The sequence below is a fragment of the Tupaia chinensis genome, unplaced genomic scaffold, assembly GCF_000334495.1.
Source record: "Tupaia chinensis unplaced genomic scaffold, TupChi_1.0 Scaffold000528_1, whole genome shotgun sequence".
Lineage (NCBI taxonomy): Eukaryota > Metazoa > Chordata > Mammalia > Scandentia > Tupaiidae > Tupaia > Tupaia belangeri.
Window position 1 is genome coordinate 715,792 of NW_006160041.1, and position 22,394 is coordinate 738,185.

The 22,394-nt window shown below is 43.9% G+C and overlaps 1 protein-coding gene across 3 annotated transcripts in view; it reads left to right on the forward strand.

The window, feature by feature from the left end:
* IFT43 (intraflagellar transport 43) overlaps positions 1-22,394 on the forward strand; it is a 103,865-nt gene that overhangs the window by 32,088 nt on the left and 49,383 nt on the right. For 2 of the 3 annotated variants that reach the window (XM_006157056.2, XM_014591080.2), the window contains one exon: positions 5,011-5,075. In XM_006157056.2, coding sequence (XP_006157118.1) covers positions 5,011-5,075 — 65 coding nt within the window. Of the gene's footprint in view, positions 1-266; positions 346-5,010; positions 5,076-22,394 lie in introns of all 3 variants that reach the window. The other variant, XM_014591079.2, reaches the window with a different exon arrangement.

Sequence of the window (22,394 nt, forward strand, 5' to 3'; positions counted from 1 at the left end):
CATATTTTAAGGCTCTTTCTTTTTTTAAAACAAGTTTGGATAATGTCACCTGGCAGTAAGTAAGCCAAAATTGGAAATTGCTTTTCCAGCTGATGTCTGGGGGCTTTGCCTCTGAATTTTACAAGTGGAGTAATCTAAAGAATAAACCAGGACTTCTGAATTCTAGAATCAGGCCTTTCTTCTTTCTGATGTTTAAGGTCGTTTGAATTCTAATTTCTCTCTCTCATCCAGTTTTGGTTTTCTTTTTTCCCTCCTCCCTAACACAGGGATAGCAAAGAGTTTTCTTCGAAAGTGCTACTTCAAGCGAATGGGAGTATCTTCCTACATGCTTGGTTAAGGACTTCAGTAAGTGGGCTCCAGGGGGAAAAATGCCATGTCTTAACCTGTCTGCTGAAGATCAAGTTTCTAGTTTCAAGACTGGAGTGGGAGTAAATTCTTTTTCCTTTAGAGTAGGTTATTACATAAAGAAATCGACATACGAGATTCAAGAACAGATAAATCATGTGTCCCTATCTCCTGTGATGAGCAGAAAACAGAAGGATCTCAGGCCCACATAGTAAGATCTCTCACTAAAAGCTTTCAGCTTGTCACTACCCCAGGCAAGGAATAGAGCTCTGACCTCAAGCTAGAGAGGGCACTCAGGTCCCCCACCATCTGATCTGTCACTTCTGGGAAGGGAAAGCACAGCAGTTCTGGCACCTGGTCCTGAAGGGAACAACAGCAGTGGCTTGGCCTAGATGTGTGTCCTGTGTTCCAGTTTGCCCTAGGGAGACACCAGCGGGGCTGTCTTTGAGACAGAGCTAACTCTGTCTAGAAGTCATCCAACTTTTAGGCAAAGAAACTAGGCATTCAGGTGCTGGACTGCCCATGCAAAAGGAATCCTCCAGACGTTTTAAACTATATTGTTAAAAGCCAGTCATAGACTTCCATTTCAGACACTGAATTTGAAACCTGCATTGTGATCAAGTTGCATTAGCTTCTACTTCAGGCTGCATTGTAAAGTAATAGGTGCTGAGAGGCTCAGACCCCTAGAGATGCTTTCCTGGGGACCCTTACCAATATAGTGATGAATGAACATTTCTATCCCTGGTATCACTACACCTTTGGGTCTGGTTGCTTCTGGAATGTTTCTCCTTTACATTTCCAATCCAGGGCCAGTCCCACTTTCTCATAAAGCTTTCTTGACCTCTCCTTCTCGGCACTTTCCAAGTTGCCTTTAACTATGTATTGCAAGCTTTGTACTTATTGGAGCACTGACTTAATGGTGCCCCTGGAGAAAGTGGCCCAATAAAAACCACCAAGGGGTCAAGAAAACTCCAGATGTTTGCAGAGCTGCCCCTTGACTGAGGGATTCCTCTTTAGCTTCACCTTTGGACTGGGCTATGTCTTCTCCCTGGAACTGCTATCTGTCCCGCCATCATTGATCCCTACTTCCTGTCTTCATCGCGGTTTCTTGGGTGTTAGGGTAAGCCTGACATCTGATCATATGGATTCATACAGACCTGGTGCATCCCGAGTGCTACTTCTTTTTGGCCTATTGAGCTGAGCAATATTTGGTAACAGAAATGACATTTTCTACTTTTTCTGTTTTGCCTAGTACCTTTGGGGCAATTCTCAGTTTCCCACATGAGGGACAAAGCTGAATTCTGGAGACGAGCCATCATAACTTGGTAATAGTGGTTAATTCTGTCTCATTTAGACAGGGTATCTGTCTGTGGCCATAAGAAGAATCAAAGGATTTCTTTCTTTTTTAAAAGTTTATTTATTTATATTTTCAATGAGCAGGAGGAACATGAGAAAGCACTGCCAACAGGGTCCTGGCACCTTAGCCATCTCCATATCATGGGCATGTGCCTGGCATACCCGGGGAAGTCTCCAGACATAAACCTGAACCCTTTACCTGTGGATCAGCCTCACAGAGCATCGTATTTTATCACCGTGTTACAATCTGACCCCACAAAAATATTTCTAATCCTTGGACTCAGCACTAAATCATGAATGCTAGGATTCCCCTCAGGAGATGGACATCTCCCTCTAAAAGACCAAGCCTGCATTTAGCAGAAAGCTAAGTTCAGTTGCCCATTCCTGTTTCCTGTCTGCCTCAGTGCTTTCTCCTGAGGTTTGCCATGATTCTCAGTGGGAAGCAAAGAGGGGTATGATAGCCCCTGCCCTGTTTTTCCCAGAAAATTTCTTTACAACTCTCCCTTTCCCAGGTGATCTTAATGTTCTCATTCTCAATGAAAAATAACTTAACACAGCTTTTACAGTAGTATGTCAACTCCTGAAGGTATATCAGTCATTAGTGGGGAAAGAAAAAGAAACTTTGATTTAGAACTACTTTTCAAACTGTATTGGCTATGGAGGAGTGACTTTTATGTGATGACCATTTTGTTTTGAAGCGACTGGTACCATTTTGTAGCACATAGAAAATGACAGAAAACATAGCTTAGTGTTACCTCTAGGCGGGAAGAATTTTCACTCATCCCTATCCCAGAGGCCGTGGCTTCTTAGAGTTTGTGGTTAAAGAAGACGAAATAGACCATTTTAGTTTTTAGAATCTTAGGAAATCTATTAAGTATACAGTGTCCATTGATAGTCAAACCGTAGTTTAGGCCAGGCTCAAAGGAGTCTTTCTTTTTTTTATAACAGTTACACATTGTATTTTTTTCTCTCTCCCTTTTTTATAAAATTTTGTCAGAGGGCATGTACACTCATCAGAGAGAGAGAGAGTAAGAAATCATTTGTGACAGGGAATAGTCATGCCTCATTCCCTTCTTCTCCATTTCTCTTTCCTCTCAGGATTTTGGGAATGAATGTACACATACCTAGAATGTTTCTCAGGCTGCTAGGTCTGGAACTTGCACTGCAGAGTCAGCCATGAGGGATCCAGACACCTTAACTATCATGCCACAGGCTAACCCCATTGTATTTTTAAAGAAAGATTTTCTAAATTAATTAATTTATTTCTGGAGAAAGAAAGTAAAAAAAAAAAAACAAGCATCCCCCACAGCATCTCATGCCATAGTCCGTCCTCCCAGCCTTCTAGACCTTCCCAGCCAGGATCATGGGCACATGTACTCAGTGTATACGGTTTGACCCAGGACAGCTTCACTTGAGCAATGCATTACTGCTGTGCTACTGAGCTGGCTTGTACATTTTATTATACATGGTCTAGCCTTTCATATAATGGCAATAGAAACAATGATGACAGTGATATAACAGTAAAGGTAGAGTATTTATTACGTGCCAGGTACGAGTCCAAGCCCTTCCCATTTAGTCACTCACTCAGTCCCTCAGTAGATTCAGAAGTTCCTCTAGGGAGTACATTTGGCATAAGGTTTATGTGGCTTACCTTCCTTTCCCATGCTACGTACTCTTTCATTATTTCTGCCCAGTCAGGTTCTGCTGCTTCTGTCACCATTGTAATCCATACCTCACATTGAACATGGAGTTGGTATTAGGGAAGATAGGCTTTTTCCCTTCTTAATGGCCTCTTGGCATCTTATGGCATTGGAAACCTTCCCAAAGAGACTTGAGCACTCCTGACATTGTGGAGCCATGAATTTTACTCAGATTCATTCTGTCCTTCCAGCATCTAGAACAAGGAGAGCAGCAGACAATCCGAGCTCTGAGAGCCTAGTTCAAGGGCCATACCCTTCATGTCCATGGGGCCAGCCTCTGGGAGTGAAGCAGGATTAGGGATAACATACAGACACACTTTCAAGGGTGCTAACTGAACATGGAAAAAGAGATCATACTTCCAGCCCTGCCTGTGTTTAGCCCTGCTGTCTTTCCTTTCAGATAATGTTTCTCCCATTCTTCTCCAAGGAAAGAATAAATCTGTTCACCCATCTCCTCTCACAGGGCTGCTCCACCTTTGGAGTAGTCTATTCTGTCCACTTAATAAACTTGCTTTCACCCTCAGGACCAACTGTTGAGTAGATGTTTGACCTCCCAATTTAGTTTGTGTCTTCTAAGCAAGCTTCACTTTTATATATCTGCAATATATACTGTTAAAAGAATGGGAATGCTGGATAGTGGCTCGGTGGGAATACAGTGCTCTGTGAAGCTTGGAAGGTCCTGGGTTCATGTCTAGAGGCCTCACTACATGCTGGGTGTGTGTATGCCCATGAGGCAGGCCGGCTGAGGCTGGATATAGATTGTGGTGTCAAAACCCTTTTGGAGGTACCTGTCTTTGTCTCTGTGTCTCTTGTCTCTCTTGCTCTTGGAAGACATAAACTTTTTCAAAAATTGGAAAATGTGCAACAGCACAGAGATGAAAAATTAAAATTGCCCATAGCTGGAGGCTGTTCCTAGTCATATACATACAGCTAATTAACACTAGATATTATGTACTACTAACCATTTAAGAAAATCAGAAGCGTTTATCTACTGTTTTGTAACATGTTTTTGAAAATTAATGCATACTGAACTTTCTCATATCATTGGTTGTTTTTGCAGCATAGTTTTTCATTATGTGCATAGTATTTTCATGCATAGTCCACCATTTAATTCCTTATTGCTGGCCATTTTGGTTGTTGTTAACTGTTCACTATTCAAAAATAACATTATGTTCCTCTCTGATTATTTCTTTGGGATAAATTCCCGACATTAGAATTGCTGGTTCAGAAGGTAGGAGCATTCAACAGACATCTTCAAATTACCTTCCAGAAACATTGTGCCAATTCATACACCCACCAGGAGGTGTGGAGACACCCGGATTTTCATAATGAATTAGAAAACTTACCATATTTTATTCAAAAGGTAGACTGAGGGGTTAGCAGGTGGCATGGTGGTTAAGGCACTGGATTCCCACATGACTGACTGGTTTGAGGCCTAGATCAGGTGGCTTGAAATACATACGTATATACATACATACATACATACATAAATGTTATGGGAAGAAAAACGTAGGCTGAATATTGGTGTAGGTGTCCCTAACCTCAGCCATTCTGGTATTTAAATGCAATTGTTTAATGACTTATTATTTTGGCTTCTCTCTCCCCATAGGCTCCCCCTCCCAAACCACCTAGAAGACAGGGAGGCTGGGCGGATGATTCCATGAAGAATTCAAAGTGAGTAGTAGCAGCTCACAGGAGTGGGGTGGGTGGGGGATAGGGACTTTGTTATCATGATGTTGTTTTATTTTATATAATGAATTTATTGAGGTATAATTCATACATCACACAATTTACCCGTTCCCATAGGGTGTGAGTGCTCCCTGGAGAAAGGACAGAGAAAATGAGAAATCATCCCCTTAGGGGGGAAGGCCATGTTGCAATCTCTTCTCCTTATTTCTTTTCTCAGGATCTTGGACACACATGCGCCCAATGTGATTTTCAAGCCACCGGGTCCAGGACTCAAACCACAGTTGGCCACGTGAAAATCTAGCACCTTAACCAACATGCCACCTACTGGCCCCAATTTAATCATTCTTAATATACTCACAGAATTGTACAACTATCACCATAATCAATTTTAAAACATTTTCATCACCTGCTCCCAAAGAAACCCTATACCTATTAGCAGTCACATCCCATATCTCCCAGTCTCCCCAGCCCAGGGCAACTACCAGTCACCTGTCTCTGTGAGTTTCCTGTAAGTGGAATCATACATTATGTGGTCCTTTAAAACTGGCTTCTTTCACTTGGCATTATGTTTGCAAGATTCACTGATATTGTAATATTCTTTTTTGTTTTTTTTTTTTTTTTGCTATAGGGCATGTGCGCTCACCAGAAAGCGAGAAATCACGCCCCGGGGGGATGACCACGCAACAATCCCTTCTCCTCCATTCTCCTCTCAGGATCTTGGGCACACATGTACACGTGCCTGGCATAAGTTTAAGTCACCATGTCCAGGACTTGAATTGTGGTCGACTACATGGGAGTCCAGTGACATAGCCATTATGCCAACTGGTGGTTCCATTCTTTTTTTTTTTGCTCATTGGGGGTGGGGTGATGGATAGAGACAGAGAGAGAGATGGAAAATGCTAAATCACCCCACGCTACAGTCCCTTCTTCTTTCTCCTCTGGGGATCCTGGGCATGCACACACATGTGCCTGGCGTGTTTCTCAGGGTGCCAGGTTCAGTGACCCTATTCTGTGTTTTTTTTAAAGTAATTTTCTGTATTAAACCATCTATTAGTAATTGCTGATGAACTTTGTAGTAAATTTCCCCCCCAATTAATATTATTAGGTTGTCAGGAAAGTCATGACATATTTTTCTATGTAGAAATGCATCATGACTTTCCTGATAACCCAGCATTTTTCATAGAGAATAGCAGTAGAGATGTACCTTTATCCTGCCTAATTGATGTCTCGTGTTTGTAGTAAGCAGTGCTGTAAGCGGACATAAATATTGGTACCATAATATTGCTATTATCTCACTGGATCAAAAGCTTAGGGAGATCGGAATGCTGCAATTGATTTGACACATGAAACCTACTCACCTGTGCCATGACGGTTCAGAAAATAAACCTTTCACCTACACTCTGACAGACAAGTTTGCGAGGGGAGTACCTGCATCTCTGAGGAACTGTGCGATTGCTCTTCTCGATATGCCAGACATGACAGTGGGGACTGTGGTAACTCAGTTGGGAAACTTAAATGCAGTGGTAATAATTGGATCCCGAGTGACTGGGACCAAGTGGTAGTATGCAGCTACCAAAGGCAAGGTAGGTGTAGTTACCATGATAGACACCAGAGGCAATAGTCAGAGTAATCTGAGTGTAGACCTGTGGCAGTGGTGGTGAAGGTGCTGGATTCCCACATGGCTGACTGCGATTGGAGTCCTAGACCCGGCTGCTTGAAAATCATGCCATGTGTGTTGTGTAGTGTGTTTGTGGGTGGGGGGGGGAGAGAGAGAGAGAGAGAGAGAGAGAGAGAGAGAGAGAGAGAGAATGCCCCGAATCCAGGGGTTTTTGTGTGGGCATTCCTCCTGGGGGTTGACTTCTCACTTTCCCTCTCTCTCTCTGCCAAGTGCAGTCACCCAATGGCAAAAACCTAAAAAAAAAAAAAGAAAGAAAGAAAAAGAAAAAAAGAAGTCTTAACTTAAATCATAGAAACAGAATCTCAACCTTTCAGTCAATGCCCAGACTTGAACAAGGTTATAGACCCAGAACACTTGAAGGAAGGGAGAAGAGGCCCTTTTAAGGTGGGACTCTGGTATACCATCAGAAATTTATATTGTTAATCTTTCTACCGTCTTTCCCCAAGAAGACCTCTGGCCTTTTACTGGATAACTATTCTGTGTTTCAGGAAGAGAAATAAGCAGACTTTTCCATTTTTCTCTCTCACAATTCTGGAGACATGAAGTCTGAGATCAGGATACCATCACCTGATCTTCGTGAGGGTGGTTTTCCTGGTTATGTCCTCACATTCCTTCCTTAGTACAGGTTGTCAGGGAGAGCTATCTAATGTCTCTTCCTCTCCCCATCAGGAGTACTTCACCCTCAGGACCTCATTTAAATCTAATCACCTCCCAAAGGTCCCACCTCCAAGTATACTATTGGACATTAAGGTTTCAACATAAGAATTGGAGGAAGACACAAATACTTATTCTATTAGCAGGCCTTTGTGTGTGTTCTGCTGGGTAGGTTCCCATTCTGTAAGGTAGTTGTCTCTCTATAGGGAAGATGAGAGGAAAGCGAGACTTAGAGAGGTCTGCAGCAATGTTGTCACCAGTAGGACATAGAAGGGCTTTTTATGGATCTTACTGAAGAGCTCATAACCAAGGAGTATGAGTTTCTGGGATGTCTTTATTTGTACTGTACTGCCCAAGATGGAGAGTAGACCAGGTGCCAGCCATCTTACTGGCTAGAGATACTGGCTGCCAGAACTCTCATGCGTACCCTTGAGCCAGAAGAAGGGGCTGAACTCATGAATTACCTGGGACCTGAGATCACTACCTGTCCCTTCTAGCACCAAAGTAAGAGCCATGCCAGAGATTCCATTTTGGAGCCAACTGTCCTTGGCTCTAAAGTTGCTGAGTTGGGACACATCGTTGATGGGTCACTGACTTGGCCATAGGGAATAGAGCTGAATGAGAGGGAACCAGAGTTGGTAAGGAGAGGAAAGAAAGGTAGTCTGATTAAGTTTTGTCTCAAAGTGTCTGTTTTTGGGTTTGTCCCTGCATTGATCTGCAAGGGAATGAGCCAAGTAATGGCCCCTCAGGGACTTTCAGGACTTTGCTCTCAATGTCAGCCGTCATTTTCAATCACCCTCTCCCTCCCAGCCATTAATTTTGGCCCAGGATCATGGGGACTTGTCCATCTATCACTCCTAATTGACACTAAATGATCTGTCAGTTTATTGATGAACGGCAGGAGTGGAATTGTCACAATATATTTTACTTTCTAACAACTCCTCCTGACAATTTTACCTTGTCCATCTCACTCTCCTCACATAAATCTCCATTGGCCGCTCACTCCTTCTCATGGGCTATTCTGGTGCCAGGCACTTCCATACCATCTGCATGCGTCAAGGACATCAAAATGGCGGTGGAACTGTCGTATACTGGTCCCGAGGTTATCCCCTTCCCCCCTCCTCCTCCTCCTCCTCTCTCCCTCTCTCTCTCTCTCTCTCTCTTTTTAGTGGCATGGATGTTCCAGGAATACTAAAAGGCTTCTGTCCTCTCCCTCTTTGTCATTGCCATACCAGAATCTCTTTACTTCTTGTTAGCAGCAAGTAGTTAATTCTTATTAGGCTACAAAAGTGTGAAAGGCAAAAATCACAGAGTCAGAGGGCCATTAGATGTGTAAGCACAGTTGCACACGTGTTTTGTCTTCTTAAACCAGCTCTGTGACAGGCTGTGTATCCCCACAAAAGTCAAGTTTCTTAGAAAGGTGTCCTAGAGGGAAGGTCAGCTAGAGCTTCCCAGTTGGTGTGTTGTGTTCCGCACTGGGGGCGCAGGTATGCCAAAATATAGCAGATTTTGCCCTTGGGTCAGGCCTAACGCTGCCAGGACTCTTAGGTTGGTTACCTGTGGCCACGAGGAATCTTGTTCATTTGTGCAGTTTGCCATTCACATTTGTTTTTTGTTTTTTTTAGTGTTCTGTATCTTGAAAAAGGTAGGGAAGTACTGGATTAGTTATTTATACAGGTATATTGTTATTTAGTCTTAAGAAGGAATCCATAGGAATGTGAGACATTCTTTATCTTTTATGAGGCGAAGGATGGGTAGAGGAGCTTGATAAGGTATAAAAATGTCATTGATTTCCTCCCTCCCTCTTTCTTTTCCTGCTGGAGGTAATTTTTTAAAACTGATTAAGACTTTTTTGTTTATTAACCATCATACCATTTTCATGCCTATCAAAATTCATAATTATTCCTTAATGTCATCTGATGTACAGATCATATTCAGTTACTTCCATTGTCTCAAAGATGTGTTTTTACAGTTGGATTGTAAAAAGGACAAATCAAGGTCCCTGTATTTAGTCTTTAGCCTTTTATTTTGAAATACTTCCCTACCACCACCCTTTCTTGAACCGCTGATTTCCTTTCTTCCCCCAAGAAACTTGCCCTAGATTTGGCTTGTTGCTTTCTAGACATGGTGTTTAATTTGTTCCTCTGTCTTCCTTGTTCCCTGTTAAGTTGATAGATCTGGATCTAAGTGGTGGTTCAGCTGAGTTCACCCCGTTAGCAGGAATATTTTGTGGGTGGTGCTGTGTCCACCCTGCCACGTCATATCTGAAGGCCCACAGGTAGAAGGTGTATGGTTACTCTGTTCAAGTAAGACTGCGGTAGATCAGTAGGGTCAGTGTGTGAGCCTCCATCTCGCAGTTCACATCAAACTGTCTTCCAACGGTGTAGTGTCCATCGATGATGGTTGCCTAGAACCATGGTGTCATTAAAGATTGTCAGATGGTCATTTTATAGTGTTCACTTATTAAGGAAATGCTTCTCTGAAGAACTTTCTTTCATTACCTACTTGGTGAAGAAAATATAGTTTGTACTAGCACCAGCAGGTGGCATAATAGTTGTTGCTGGGCTCCCACATAGTCAACCGTAGTTCGAGTCCCAGACCTGGTGGCTTAAGAGTCACGACAGGTGCATGTGCATGCATGCCCAAGATCCCAAGAGGAAAATGGAGGAGAAGGGATTATAGTGTGACCCTCCCTTCTGGGGGGTGATTTCTTGCTTTCTATATCTCTGTATCTCTGGTGGGTGTACATGCCCTATAGCAAAAATCTCATTAAAGAAATATATACGTGTGTGTGTGTGTGTGTGTGTGTGTGTGTGTGTGTGTGTGTAGTTTATACTTATAACCATGTCCTCTTTCTACCTCAAATCTTTTTATTTTGAAAAATTTAAACCTATAGAAGGTTATAAGAATAGTACAACATATACCTCTATACCCTTTGCCTTGAAGGACTACTTATTTATGTTTGTTTACATCTGGCTTTTTATTTCCTTACTTTCAGTTTGTTCTTACTGAGCTATTTTGAGCCTTTGCATTGCTAGTAACTAGTAAATACCCTCTATGCAGGAGATCGTCTATATTGTTTGCATGTGGGTCTATAGTGTTTGGCATATATAGGTATTTGGTACATATTTGATCAATGAGTACATTTTGGACATTTCTTACAGAGGCCCAGTGATTAAGAAAAGACCAGGAGAGGCCAGCAATAGTGGTTACGTTGCTGGACTCCCACATGACTGACCATGATTTGAGTCCCAGACCTGGTGGCTTGAACTCAAGCCTGGCTTATGCGTGTATGCCCAAGATCCCAGGAGAAGAATGCAGAAGGGATTGTGGCATAACCATTCCCTCTGGGGAGTGATTTCTCACTTTCTCTCAGTCTCTGTCTCTCTCTCCAGAGAGTACATGTGCCCATTGGCAAAAACCTCTTAAAAAAAAAAAAACAGAAAAGAAAAAAAAAAAAAGGGACCAGGAATCCCTGGGTCCTGGTGAAATAAAAGAACTTAATCTTAGGACCAGCTGGTGGCATGGTGGTTAAGGCACTGAATCCTACATGGCTGACTGCAAGGTTCAAGCCCCAAAATTAGTGGCTTGTGTATGCCAGGTGTATGTGCGTGTGTGTCCAAAATCCCAGGAGGAGAATGGAGGAGAAGGGATTGCATCCTGGCCATTCCCCCCGTGGAAGTATAGAGTTGCCTTATTTCTGAGTGCTACGTAATACTCCAAAGTTTCCCATCTTAATGAAAGTAATCATGTGACAATAGGTGTGGTGTTTTCCCAGGCAGAAAAACAAACTTCCAGTGTTCATTCATGTAACAGCCGTAATGTGACCCTTGGAAAGTATTGTAAAGGCTGTGGTTATGGTATGTACAGATCCCATAGGCTAGGGAAGGGTGTGCAGTGTACATCAATCTTTTTCTCACGGAAGTTTTGTAGGGGCACTTATACACTTCCATGTGGGTTGGCACAGTTGTGTTTGGTGCAGACCAAGCAGGACTCTAGGTTATATTCATTGCAGCTCAGGGCCCCAATGACTTGTCTAGTGTCACAACACCAATTTACTTAAGCCAGTGACTAAGTGTGAAGTCACTGGGATCAAGCCAGCAGGTAGTGTGGAGGTTAAGGCAGCTGGATCCCACTCAGCTTCCTCTGTGGTTTGAGTCCCAGACCTGGCAGCTTGAAAAACACTCTTTGTATGGGTATTTGCATGCCCACAATCCCAAGAGGAGGATGGAGACGAAAGGATTGAGGTTTGCCGTATGCCCTGGGGGTGCTCACTCTCTCTCTCTCTCTCTCTCTCTCACTCTCTCTGTCCTATAGCAAATTAAAAAGGAAAAAAAGAAGAAAGAAATCACAGATCTTGTACTTGAGCACTTTCCAGTCCCAGGTGATAGCAGTCTGTCCCCTTAAGCCCATGTGCAGGAACACTGGATACTTCACTTGCCACTCTGAAAGCCCACTAGGATCCTGAACACAAGCACACAGGCCTGGAATGTCTTCAGGTCCCCAGCACCACAGAACAGAACTGCAGTGAGCATGAAGCTTTCAGCTCCCATAGGCTACCTACCAACTGTGCCACAGAGGCTGGGTCTAAACATGCATTTTTCTGAGCAAATGATAATATATTCTAGAGAAAGTTATTACTAGACTAGTAAATAAGCACTGTTTCAGATGTGTCACTAGTTTAAGATTCATAAGTACTTTGAGGGTGTTTTTTTTTAATTTACCATTTTACCATTTTTTTAAGTGTGTTGTTTGTTGCTGAGTACATTCAAATTGTTTTGCATCATTACCAACACCCACCTTCAGAGCTTTTTACCATCTTCCCGATCAAGGTACATTTTTATCTTCATTTTTCAGATATAGAGACAGACTAGGAAAAGGTAATATGCCCACCCAAGTCTATCAAATTTCAAAGCTCAAAACACTTTTCAATATACATCCATATTCAAATTTTCATACAATGACGCAAAGGAACAAGAACAGAAAAATGTTTATATTTAATTGTAGCCTAATAAATCACACAAACTGAGACTTTTAAGAACTTGCCTACCTCAATCCCTTTATTTTATATATCATTTTCCCAAGTATATATTGCTAGTCAAGTTTAATTCTGAAATTTAAAAAAAAAATTATACTGTAAAGAACTGAAAGGTAAGAAGAAAGAAAGGAGGAGGAAGGAAAAGAAAGACATATAGAAAGACAAACAGATTGAGTCTGTGACTCTTTGCTATAGGACTACTACCTCTCCCATTGAAGAGTTATAGTCCAGGACCAGCTGGTGGCATGGTGGTTAAGGCACTGAATCCTACATGGCTGACTGCAAGGTTCAAGCCCCAAAATTAGTGGCTTGTGTATGCCAGGTGTATGTGCGTGTGTGTCCAAAATCCCAGGAGGAGAATGGAGGAGAAGGGATTGCATCCTGGCCATTCCCCCCGTGGAAGTATAGAGTTGCCTTATTTCTGAGTGCTACGTAATACTCCAAAGTTTCCCATCTTAATGAAAGTAATCATGTGACAATAGGTGTGGTGTTTTCCCAGGCAGAAAAACAAACTTCCAGTGTTCATTCATGTAACAGCCGTAATGTGACCCTTGGAAAGTATTGTAAAGGCTGTGGTTATGGTATGTACAGATCCCATAGGCTAGGGAAGGGTGTGCAGTGTACATCAATCTTTTTCTCACGGAAGTTTTGTAGGGGCACTTATACACTTCCATGTGGGTTGGCACAGTTGTGTTTGGTGCAGACCAAGCAGGACTCTAGGTTATATTCATTGCAGCTCAGGGCCCCAATGACTTGTCTAGTGTCACAACACCAATTTACTTAAGCCAGTGACTAAGTGTGAAGTCACTGGGATCAAGCCAGCAGGTAGTGTGGAGGTTAAGGCAGCTGGATCCCACTCAGCTTCCTCTGTGGTTTGAGTCCCAGACCTGGCAGCTTGAAAAACACTCTTTGTATGGGTATTTGCATGCCCACAATCCCAAGAGGAGGATGGAGACGAAAGGATTGAGGTTTGCCGTATGCCCTGGGGGTGCTCACTCTCTCTCTCTCTCTCTCTCTCTCTCTCACTCTCTCTGTCCTATAGCAAATTAAAAAGGAAAAAAAGAAGAAAGAAATCACAGATCTTGTACTTGAGCACTTTCCAGTCCCAGGTGATAGCAGTCTGTCCCCTTAAGCCCATGTGCAGGAACACTGGATACTTCACTTGCCACTCTGAAAAGCAGAGCAGTCTTCCTTCTGAGGTCCTAGTTAGTTCTGCCCCTGAGGCAGAGGTCAGCACCTGCTACTCCAGGAGATGAGAAGAACAGGCAGTGCCTCGAGATGGACTTGCAGTCTGTGCAAGTGCACACGGAGAGGACAGCTGAGCCTCGGAGGCCACGTAGCATCTGACAGCTAGGCGTCCAAGGGCCTCAGTCAGCAGAGCTGCCTACCAGTTGGCTGTAGGCTGGCCTGTGGGGAGGATTGCCAGAAGACTGCCAAACACAGGCACAGATTCTCAGCACCCCCAGGGCCTGATCCCAGCTGCTTCTTCAGCTCTCTCTCTCTCTCTTTTTTTTTTTTTTTTCTTTTAAGAGAGGTTTCTGCTATATGGCATATATGCTCACTGGAAAGACAGAGAGACAGAAAGCAAGAAATCACCTCCCCCAGGAGGGATGACCATGCCGCAATCCCTTCTCTGATTTTCCTCTTGTGATCTTTGGCACGTGAGTTTCCAGCCGCTGGGCCAGGACTTGAAACGCAGTCAACTACTTGGGAGTCCAGCAACGTAACCATTATGCCCTATCTCTCTTCTTAACAAATTAATCTACCATTACCTTCTATTGTAATTAAAACCAGAGCTGGGGGCTAGCCATTGGCCTGGTGGTTAGGCATTGGATTCTACATGGCTGGCTCCATGGTTTGAGTCCCAGATCCAGTGGCTTGAAAAACATGCCAGGCACGTGTGCATATGTCCCCAAAGTCCTGAGAGGAGACTGAAGGAGAAGGAACTGTAGTGTGGCCATCCCCCTGGAGGATGATTTCTTACTTTCCTTCTCTTTCCTTTTTTGAGCACACTCACTCCGTGTCAAAAATCTAAAAACAAAAACAAGCAATAAAACACACACATAAAAAACAGAGCTGGTTCTAGAATGCATTCTTAGCCTGTCCCGAGAAGGCTTTGCCTTCAGACCCTTCACAGTTTCTATCAATTGCTTTGCAGAAGTGAAAATCCTCCATGACTAGGGCTAGTCCTCTCTTAGAGCCAGGACTATACTCCTTTTTATGGAGTAGGACTGTAAAGCTGCAGGGTCTCTGAGGATCAGGAAAGAAATGGACGGTCCTTAGAAGTATCCCTTAGATAATAACGGCCCCCAAACACAACCTCCTCTATAATATTCCTTTGTTTCTCTGGACCGTCTCATGCAGGGCTTCTGGACTAGGAAGCTGGAGCCAGTCTCATCTAATCTCCTGTCAAATCTTGTGTTCTGTAAGTGCTGGTTGGGGCCTTCTTGACCTTCTCCTTTGCTAGAGAACTTAAGGCAAGCAGCCCTCTTGATTCTATTTATTTTATTTTTTATTTCTCAAAGTCCTTTTTAGCTTTATAAGCAAACCAGGAATACTTGAAGGATTTAAAAATTCAAACAAGACAGATAATTGCCATCTTTTTCTATCCTAGCCATCTCTACAAGTAACTACCACAACAGTTTGTTGGTATCTTTGACATAATTTAATAGATATACTTACAAAAATTTGTGTGTGTGTGTGTGTGTGTGTGTGTGCATTTAACATAAGTAGGTTATTGTATTCTGCATCTCATGTTTTTCACTTTTTACTTAACGATAAGTACATTGTTGTTGTTATGATAGACTATGTTACTTATATGAGAGAGAGAGAAGCACTATCTACAGGGCTCAGTCATGCCCTTCCTCCAGTCCTCCAGCCCACCAGGATCCTGGAAATGTGTGCATACACCTCACTTGTTTTCACTCACTAGGCCTGGGATTTGAACTGTGGTCTGCATGTGGCTTCTAGCACTGCAGTCTGATATGCTCATGACTGCTCTTTGGAGGCTGGGCAGAGATCTTTTACTATACATAGATTATAGATTTCATTTTTCTAACTACTCCATGGTAATCCCCTGATATGGGCCCATATTCTCCTGTTAGTGGACATTTAGGTTATTTCTTTTATCTTTTTTTTTTTTTTTTTCAGCGTCTTTCTTTTATGTGAGTGAAAGAGACCCTGAACAGAACCTTGTCACATTGTGATTTCTGCTGTCAGCCTTCCAGCCAGGCAGGGTCATGGGTGTGCCTGGCAAATTCAGGTCAGCTCAGGATTTGAATCCCGGGCTCTCCCCAGTGGCTCTAGTATTGCTGAATAATGCCTGTTACCTGTGTCAATATATTTATTTTTCATTCTCTCTCTCTCTCTCTTTTTCTTTCTCTCATCAATTTAGTAACTACCACAACAGTTTGTTGGTATCTTTGACATAATTTAATAGATATACTTACAAAAATTTGTGTGTGTGTGTGTGTGTGTGTGTGCATTTAACATAAGTAGGTTATTGTATTCTGCATCTCATGTTTTTCACTTTTTACTTAACGATAAGTACATTGTTGTTGTTATGATAGACTATGTTACTTATATGAGAGAGAGAGAAGCACTATCTACAGGGCTCAGTCATGCCCTTCCTCCAGTCCTCCAGCCCACCAGGATCCTGGAAATGTGTGCATACACCTCACTTGTTTTCACTCACTAGGCCTGGGATTTGAACTGTGGTCTGCATGTGGCTTCTAGCACTGCAGTCTGATATGCTCATGACTGCTCTTTGGAGGCTGGGCAGAGATCTTTTACTATACATAGATTATAGATTTCATTTTTCTAACTACTCCATGGTAATCCCCTGATATGGGCCCATATTCTCCTGTTAGTGGACATTTAGGTTATTTCTTTTATCTTTTTTTTTTTTTTTTTCAGCGTCTTTCTTTTATGTGAGTGAAAGAGACCCTGAACAGAACCTTGTCACATTGTGATTTCTGCTGTCAGCCTTCCAGCCAGGCAGGGTCATGGGTGTGCCTGGCAAATTCAGGTCAGCTCAGGATTTGAATCCCGGGCTCTCCCCAGTGGCTCTAGTATTGCTGAATAATGCCTGTTACCTGTGTCAATATATTTATTTTTCATTCTCTCTCTCTCTCTCTTTTTCTTTCTCTCATCAATTTCTGATTTTTTTTTAATAGCTCTAGTCTTTAAGGAATTTGCAGTTTCATCTTCAGAAACAGATTCTGCCTTATGGAGCCATGCTGCAGAACCCCTCTGTGGATAGGCCACATGTTTTGACCAGCCATCTTGTATGGATGAGAACACACACGGACACATTAGTGGTATGAAACATACACACAAATACACACAACAAACACACATACACACACACATCCATTTATTGTAGCTTTTATGCTGGGCAGTGAGTTAAACACAGTTGTCTTATTTTAGCCTTTATTAGCTCAAAGTCATATAGCTAGTAAATAAGCCAGCCAGGATTCAAACTCAGGTGAGCATGATTGTAGGGATCATGCCCTTACCCTCTGTGCCTCACTGCCTTTTGTTTCTCTGCCCCTGGGCACATGACATAGGGTGTTTGACCATGGTAGCACCTTAGCAGATATCCCCCAAGGCTGTTGTGACATAGCTGCATGGCTTCACCTATGAGAAGGATGGCGGGAATAGCTGTGTGACCTAAGCACTGCCCAACCACCTCTAGCCTACCTATCTGCAGAGCTGTGCTCCAGCCAGCTGCTGCCCCACCAGAAGGTGAGTGCAAAGGATGCAGCCTGCACTTAGGGGCACGAGCCAAGGCCATACCAGCCCTGCCATTAAAAGGTTTAATTAGGCTAGTCATTAAGTTCAATTAGGCATTGGAGACAATCGTCCCTTCTAACCCTGCAGTGCCCTCCAAGAACTGGATCCATTCCCAGGCAGCTAGCTCCAGGGCCAGGTACTAGTTACTGGTATGCTGGCAGCCCCCACCTTTGGTTTTGAGGCCTGTGATTCCAGCACTTGGCTGAAGGCAGAGTGGCCCAGAGGGAGGTGCTCAAAGTGCACATTAAATATGATCAGCGTCTACCTTTGGGCCATCTCCTCAGCTCATTTCTGAGCCACCCCTCTTTAGGAAAGTCACCCTCTATTATTTTTATTGCTTTTATTTTTGTGTGAGATATTTTTGCTATAGGGCACATGTGCTTACTGAAAAGACAGAGAGAGAGAGACAGAAAGTGAGAAATCACTCCCTGGGAGGGATGGCCACACTTTGGGCACACATGCATATGCATCCAGTGTGAGTTTCAAGCCTCCAGGTCCGGAACTTGAACTGAAGGCAGAGTGGCCCAGAGGGAGGTGCTCAAAGTGCACATTAAATATGATCAGCGTCTACCTTTGGGCCATCTCCTCAGCTCATTTCTGAGCCACCCCTCTTTAGGAAAGTCACCCTCTATTATTTTTATTGCTTTTATTTTTGTGTGAGATATTTTTGCTATAGGGCACATGTGCTTACTGAAAAGACAGAGAGAGAGAGACAGAAAGTGAGAAATCACTCCCTGGGAGGGATGGCCACACTTTGGGCACACATGCATATGCATCCAGTGTGAGTTTCAAGCCTCCAGGTCCGGAACTTGAACTGCAGTCGGCCATGTGGGAGTCCAGGGACGTGACCATTATGCCGTCTGCTGGTTCCCCACCCTCCTTTGTTAAGACTGCCGTTTCCCTGTGCATTAGGAATCAGGATATCTACCCGTGTTCTAGTTCCCTTCTACTTGCTGTGTGACTTTGGGGCAAGTCATACCTGAACGTTCCCCGAGGAGTTTGGAGTAGCTGATCTCAGAGTTCCCTGTTTCACTTCGAGGATGTCATGATTCTGAGAAATTCCGAATGTACAAGCCTTGGGTGTGGAAAGTTTGAGAAGATTGAGCTTTCTTTTAGATGAAAGAGAACATATAAAAATTTTCATTTATTTATTTATTTATTTCTTCTGTGAGTGAGAGAGTCGGAGAGATAACATCCCCAATGGGGTCTGGATCCCATGATCCACCCATAGCTGTAGCCATCTCTGGATCATGGGCACGTGCATGGAGGTCTTGGGGTGCAAACCAGGAACCTTCCCATGTGGGTCTGCCTGGCAAAGTGCTACATTTTACTGTTGTACCTTTGTCTGGCCCTAAGGAGGACATTTTAAGGAAAGGGACAAAGAAAGGCAATGGCACTGCCGAGCCCAGGCTGGGCAGCAAGGAGGAGCAGGGGTGTAATGTGGTCTCGTGAAACCAGCTCAGCACCTTTCGGCTCTGTCTCTTCAGCATTAAAACTCAGTGGTCGGTTCGAGTCCCGGACCCGGCGGCTTAAACTCATACCAGGCACATGCGTGTGTACCCAAGATCCCAAGAGGAGAATGGAGGAGAAGGGATTGTGGTGTGGCCATCCCCCCTGGGGGTGATTTCTTGCTTTCTGTCTCTCTGTCTCTCTCTGCCTTTCTGGCCAGCACACACACCTTATAGCTAAAACCTCTTAAAAACAAACAAACAAACAAAAAAAAACCCTCAGTGGTCTCAAAGGCCCTCCCCAACTCAAAAAGTATGCTTGAACATGGCTATATGCTCTATGAGTTATTGCCTTGAAATACAACAGTTGGCCAACTCTGAAGTGGGAACAGGCCTTCCACGCACAGGGGCGGGCTGTGAAGGGTGTTAATGTACCACAGTGTGTGTACAATGAGTGTGCCATGGTAACAAAGCCTGGGATCTGCTTAGGGAAGTAGGAGGAGAAAGGTAGGCAAGGTAGAGAAGGGCCCAAGGCCAGGGCCTTGAACTCTAGACATGACTTCCATTTTTTCAGGAACAGGAGCCACTGAAGTGTTGACAGGTGTGTGACTAATGTTACAAGGGAGACACTATCACACCTCTTCTGAATGTCTTTTTCACATGGCATGATCCTGGGATATTTACAGAGGTGAAAAGAATCTCATTTCTCCCCATGTGGAATCTTCATATGATGCAGAGACTAACTTTTCTTCTACTGTGCCGTCAACACTGTCATTCTTCACTTCTGACCCCAGATGTGTGAGGGGTTTTCTCCACATGCCAAGTCATTCTGCAGTGGACGCCAGCTGGGTGTCTGACAATTTAACTCGGTTCTAACGCATTCTACCTGGAGTGAGCGTCAGATCCTGCACTTCAGGCACCAGATGCAGGCACCCGGTGTGTCCTGTGCTTCTGCTCTGTGCCATGAACCTGTGCCTGGCCTGTGCTGTCACTGGGTGTTGCCACATCCTCCTCCCTGGGATCGATTCATTTAAGAGTCACTCACAGAACTCAAGGAAACACTTTACTCATTATTGCCCATTTAAAACAGCATATTTTAAAAGATACAAATGAACAGTGAGATGAAGAGCTGCATAGGGTCAAGCCAGAAGGGTCCTGAATATGGAGCTTCTGCCCCCTTGGAGTTGGGGTGTGCCACCCTCCTGGCAGGCGGATACCGTCTCAGAAACTCACCATCCAATCCTTCAGGATGTGTGTGGAGGCTTCACTACACAGACATGATTGGTTAAATCATTGGCCATTGGTGATCAACTGAACATTTAGCTTCTCTTCCTTCCCCAGGAGTCAGAGGTTAGGGATGGGGGAGTTGAAACTAAAAGTTCCAACCCTTTGGTCACATGGTTGGTCTTGTGGAAACTGTCCCTCAATCCTGAGGCCATCTAGTAGTCCCTTGGCCACCAGTCATCTCATTAGCATGCAAAAAGATACTGTCACTTAAAAGACTCCAAGGGTTCTAGGAGCTGTGTGCAAGGGAACCAAATATCTATTTTGACTATAGCGCACAGTAATACACTCTCCTTAAGTGCTCTCTCATCTCCTTACTGTGGAGTGTTCTGTCTTTAGGTTGGACATAGTTGCGAGAGGGGCTGCCTATCTGTTTTTCCTGTGCTTGAGACCTTTTTCTGTAACAGATGTCGGCGATGTCCCTCATTTGCATCCTGAGAATTGCATGCCCCTTGAATCCACTTCAAACCATTGCTTTCTCTTCTTAGGCCATATGCTAAGGCTCACCATGATTTTTGTGAGGTTGATTTTTCCATAGGCTATGTTTCTTTTTGACTAAAATGACTTCTCATTTGCCCACTAGATGTGCCATGTTAGTTGGGGGTGCATTCATCTACAAGCAACAGAAAATCCCGTTCAGAGAAACTTCGAAGAGAAAGGAGTTTGTTTCAGAAAGTGAGAGAAGTCCAAGCCTCGGCAGCTCAGGACTGGTGTGGCAGCACCACAATGCCAAGAGGGACAGAAAGATCTTTCCATCTTTCTGCCCCACCATCCTGAGCATGTGGGCCTCTGTTGTGCTCATACTTCATGGTTGCATAATGACTGCTAAGCCTCCAGGCTTCATCTCTGTTTTCCAAGTGGGAAGAAGGCAGAATGACATGGAGGTCTTAGCAAGAGCTTGTTTTATGAAGGTGAGGGAGAGGGATATGATCTTCAGGGGTTGCTACATCTTTCTCATTGACCAGAAGTGCGGGGTATGCCTAACCCCAAATGTCAGAGAGACTAGGGAACAGAATATTTTTAGTTGTGTCCATTGTTACTCCCAAACAAAATTGGGGTTTGAATCAAGGAAAAGGGGAGATGACTTTTGTGTAGGTACCTGTATCTGACCTCATCATGCTAAGCTTCAGAAGTCACTGGATGAAGCTATTTCACTGTAAAGGCTGTCATGTGATATGGCAGGGTAGGTGTGCTAAGTAGCACAGTAGCAATTTCACCTCATTCTAGAAGCTTCCTAGAAGTAGGAAATTCTTGGGAACCAGAAGTTAGCATAATGGCTATGTCACTGGACTCCCACGTAGTCGACCGTAGTTCACATCCTGGACCCGGTGGCTTAAAACTCACGCCGGGCATGGGTGCGTGCATGCCCAAGATCCTGAGAGGAGAATGGAGGAGAAGGGATTGCGGCGTGGCCATCCTCCCTGGGGGGGGGGGCGGTGATTTCTCGTTTTCTGTCTCTATGTCTCTGTCTGGCGAGCGCACGCGCCCTATAGCGAAAACCTCTCTCAAAAAAAAAAAAAAAGAAAGAAAGAAGTAGGAAATTCTTCAGAAAAGATGGAAAAGACTACTTTTGAGATAGGGATATACAGAGTGATTGCAATGAAGAAAGGGAACTAAGAGGCAGAAAAAGTAAAGAAAGGGGGGAAATGAGAGAAGTGTACTCCGAGAAACCTGGAAGTTCATTTTGATATAGGAAGCAGCGGCCAGCTGGTGGTGAGACTCTGAGCTGGGCAGGATGGGAATGGGAGTCAGTAGGCCAGGTGAAGAGGGCTGGGTGCTGAGCATGCCGCCCGAGGGTGCCCAGGTAAGTTCACCAACAGACGGTAGGAGTGTGTGCAAATAGGGAACAACGGGTCTCTTAAAACAAAAAAACTTGAGGCAGCTCAGCTGGGCACACCTGCCAGCACTTGTCTCTGGGCTGGGATTCAGTTGTAGGTCCAAGGAGGGGAAAGACAGCATCTCAAGCAAGAATAAGCAGCACAGTAATGGAGTGAGAGTAAGAATTACAATAATTAGAGCAACAGCAGCTGCTATTCATTGAGCACTCCTGTGTGTCAAGTACTGTGCTAATCGTGTTCCTGAATGAACCTGATTCTTAGAACAACCACGTGAAGTAGAGCCATGTGATTTGATCACTAGTGTTGCAGAGTTTAAATGACTTGCCTAAGAGCACACAGCTAGTGAATAGTGAATCTCTGATTTGAACCCAGGCCCTCTGTTATTTCTCTGTTCTTGCTGCGGTAATAAAAGTATTAGAGACTGTAATGTATAAGCAATAGAAATCTGGTTTTCACAGTTCTGGAGGCTGGGCAGTCCAAGATCATGGCTCCAATAGATTCAGTGTCTGGTGAAGGACGCTGTCTGTGTCCAGGGTTCCTCCTTGTTGCTGTGTTCTCACATGGTGGAGG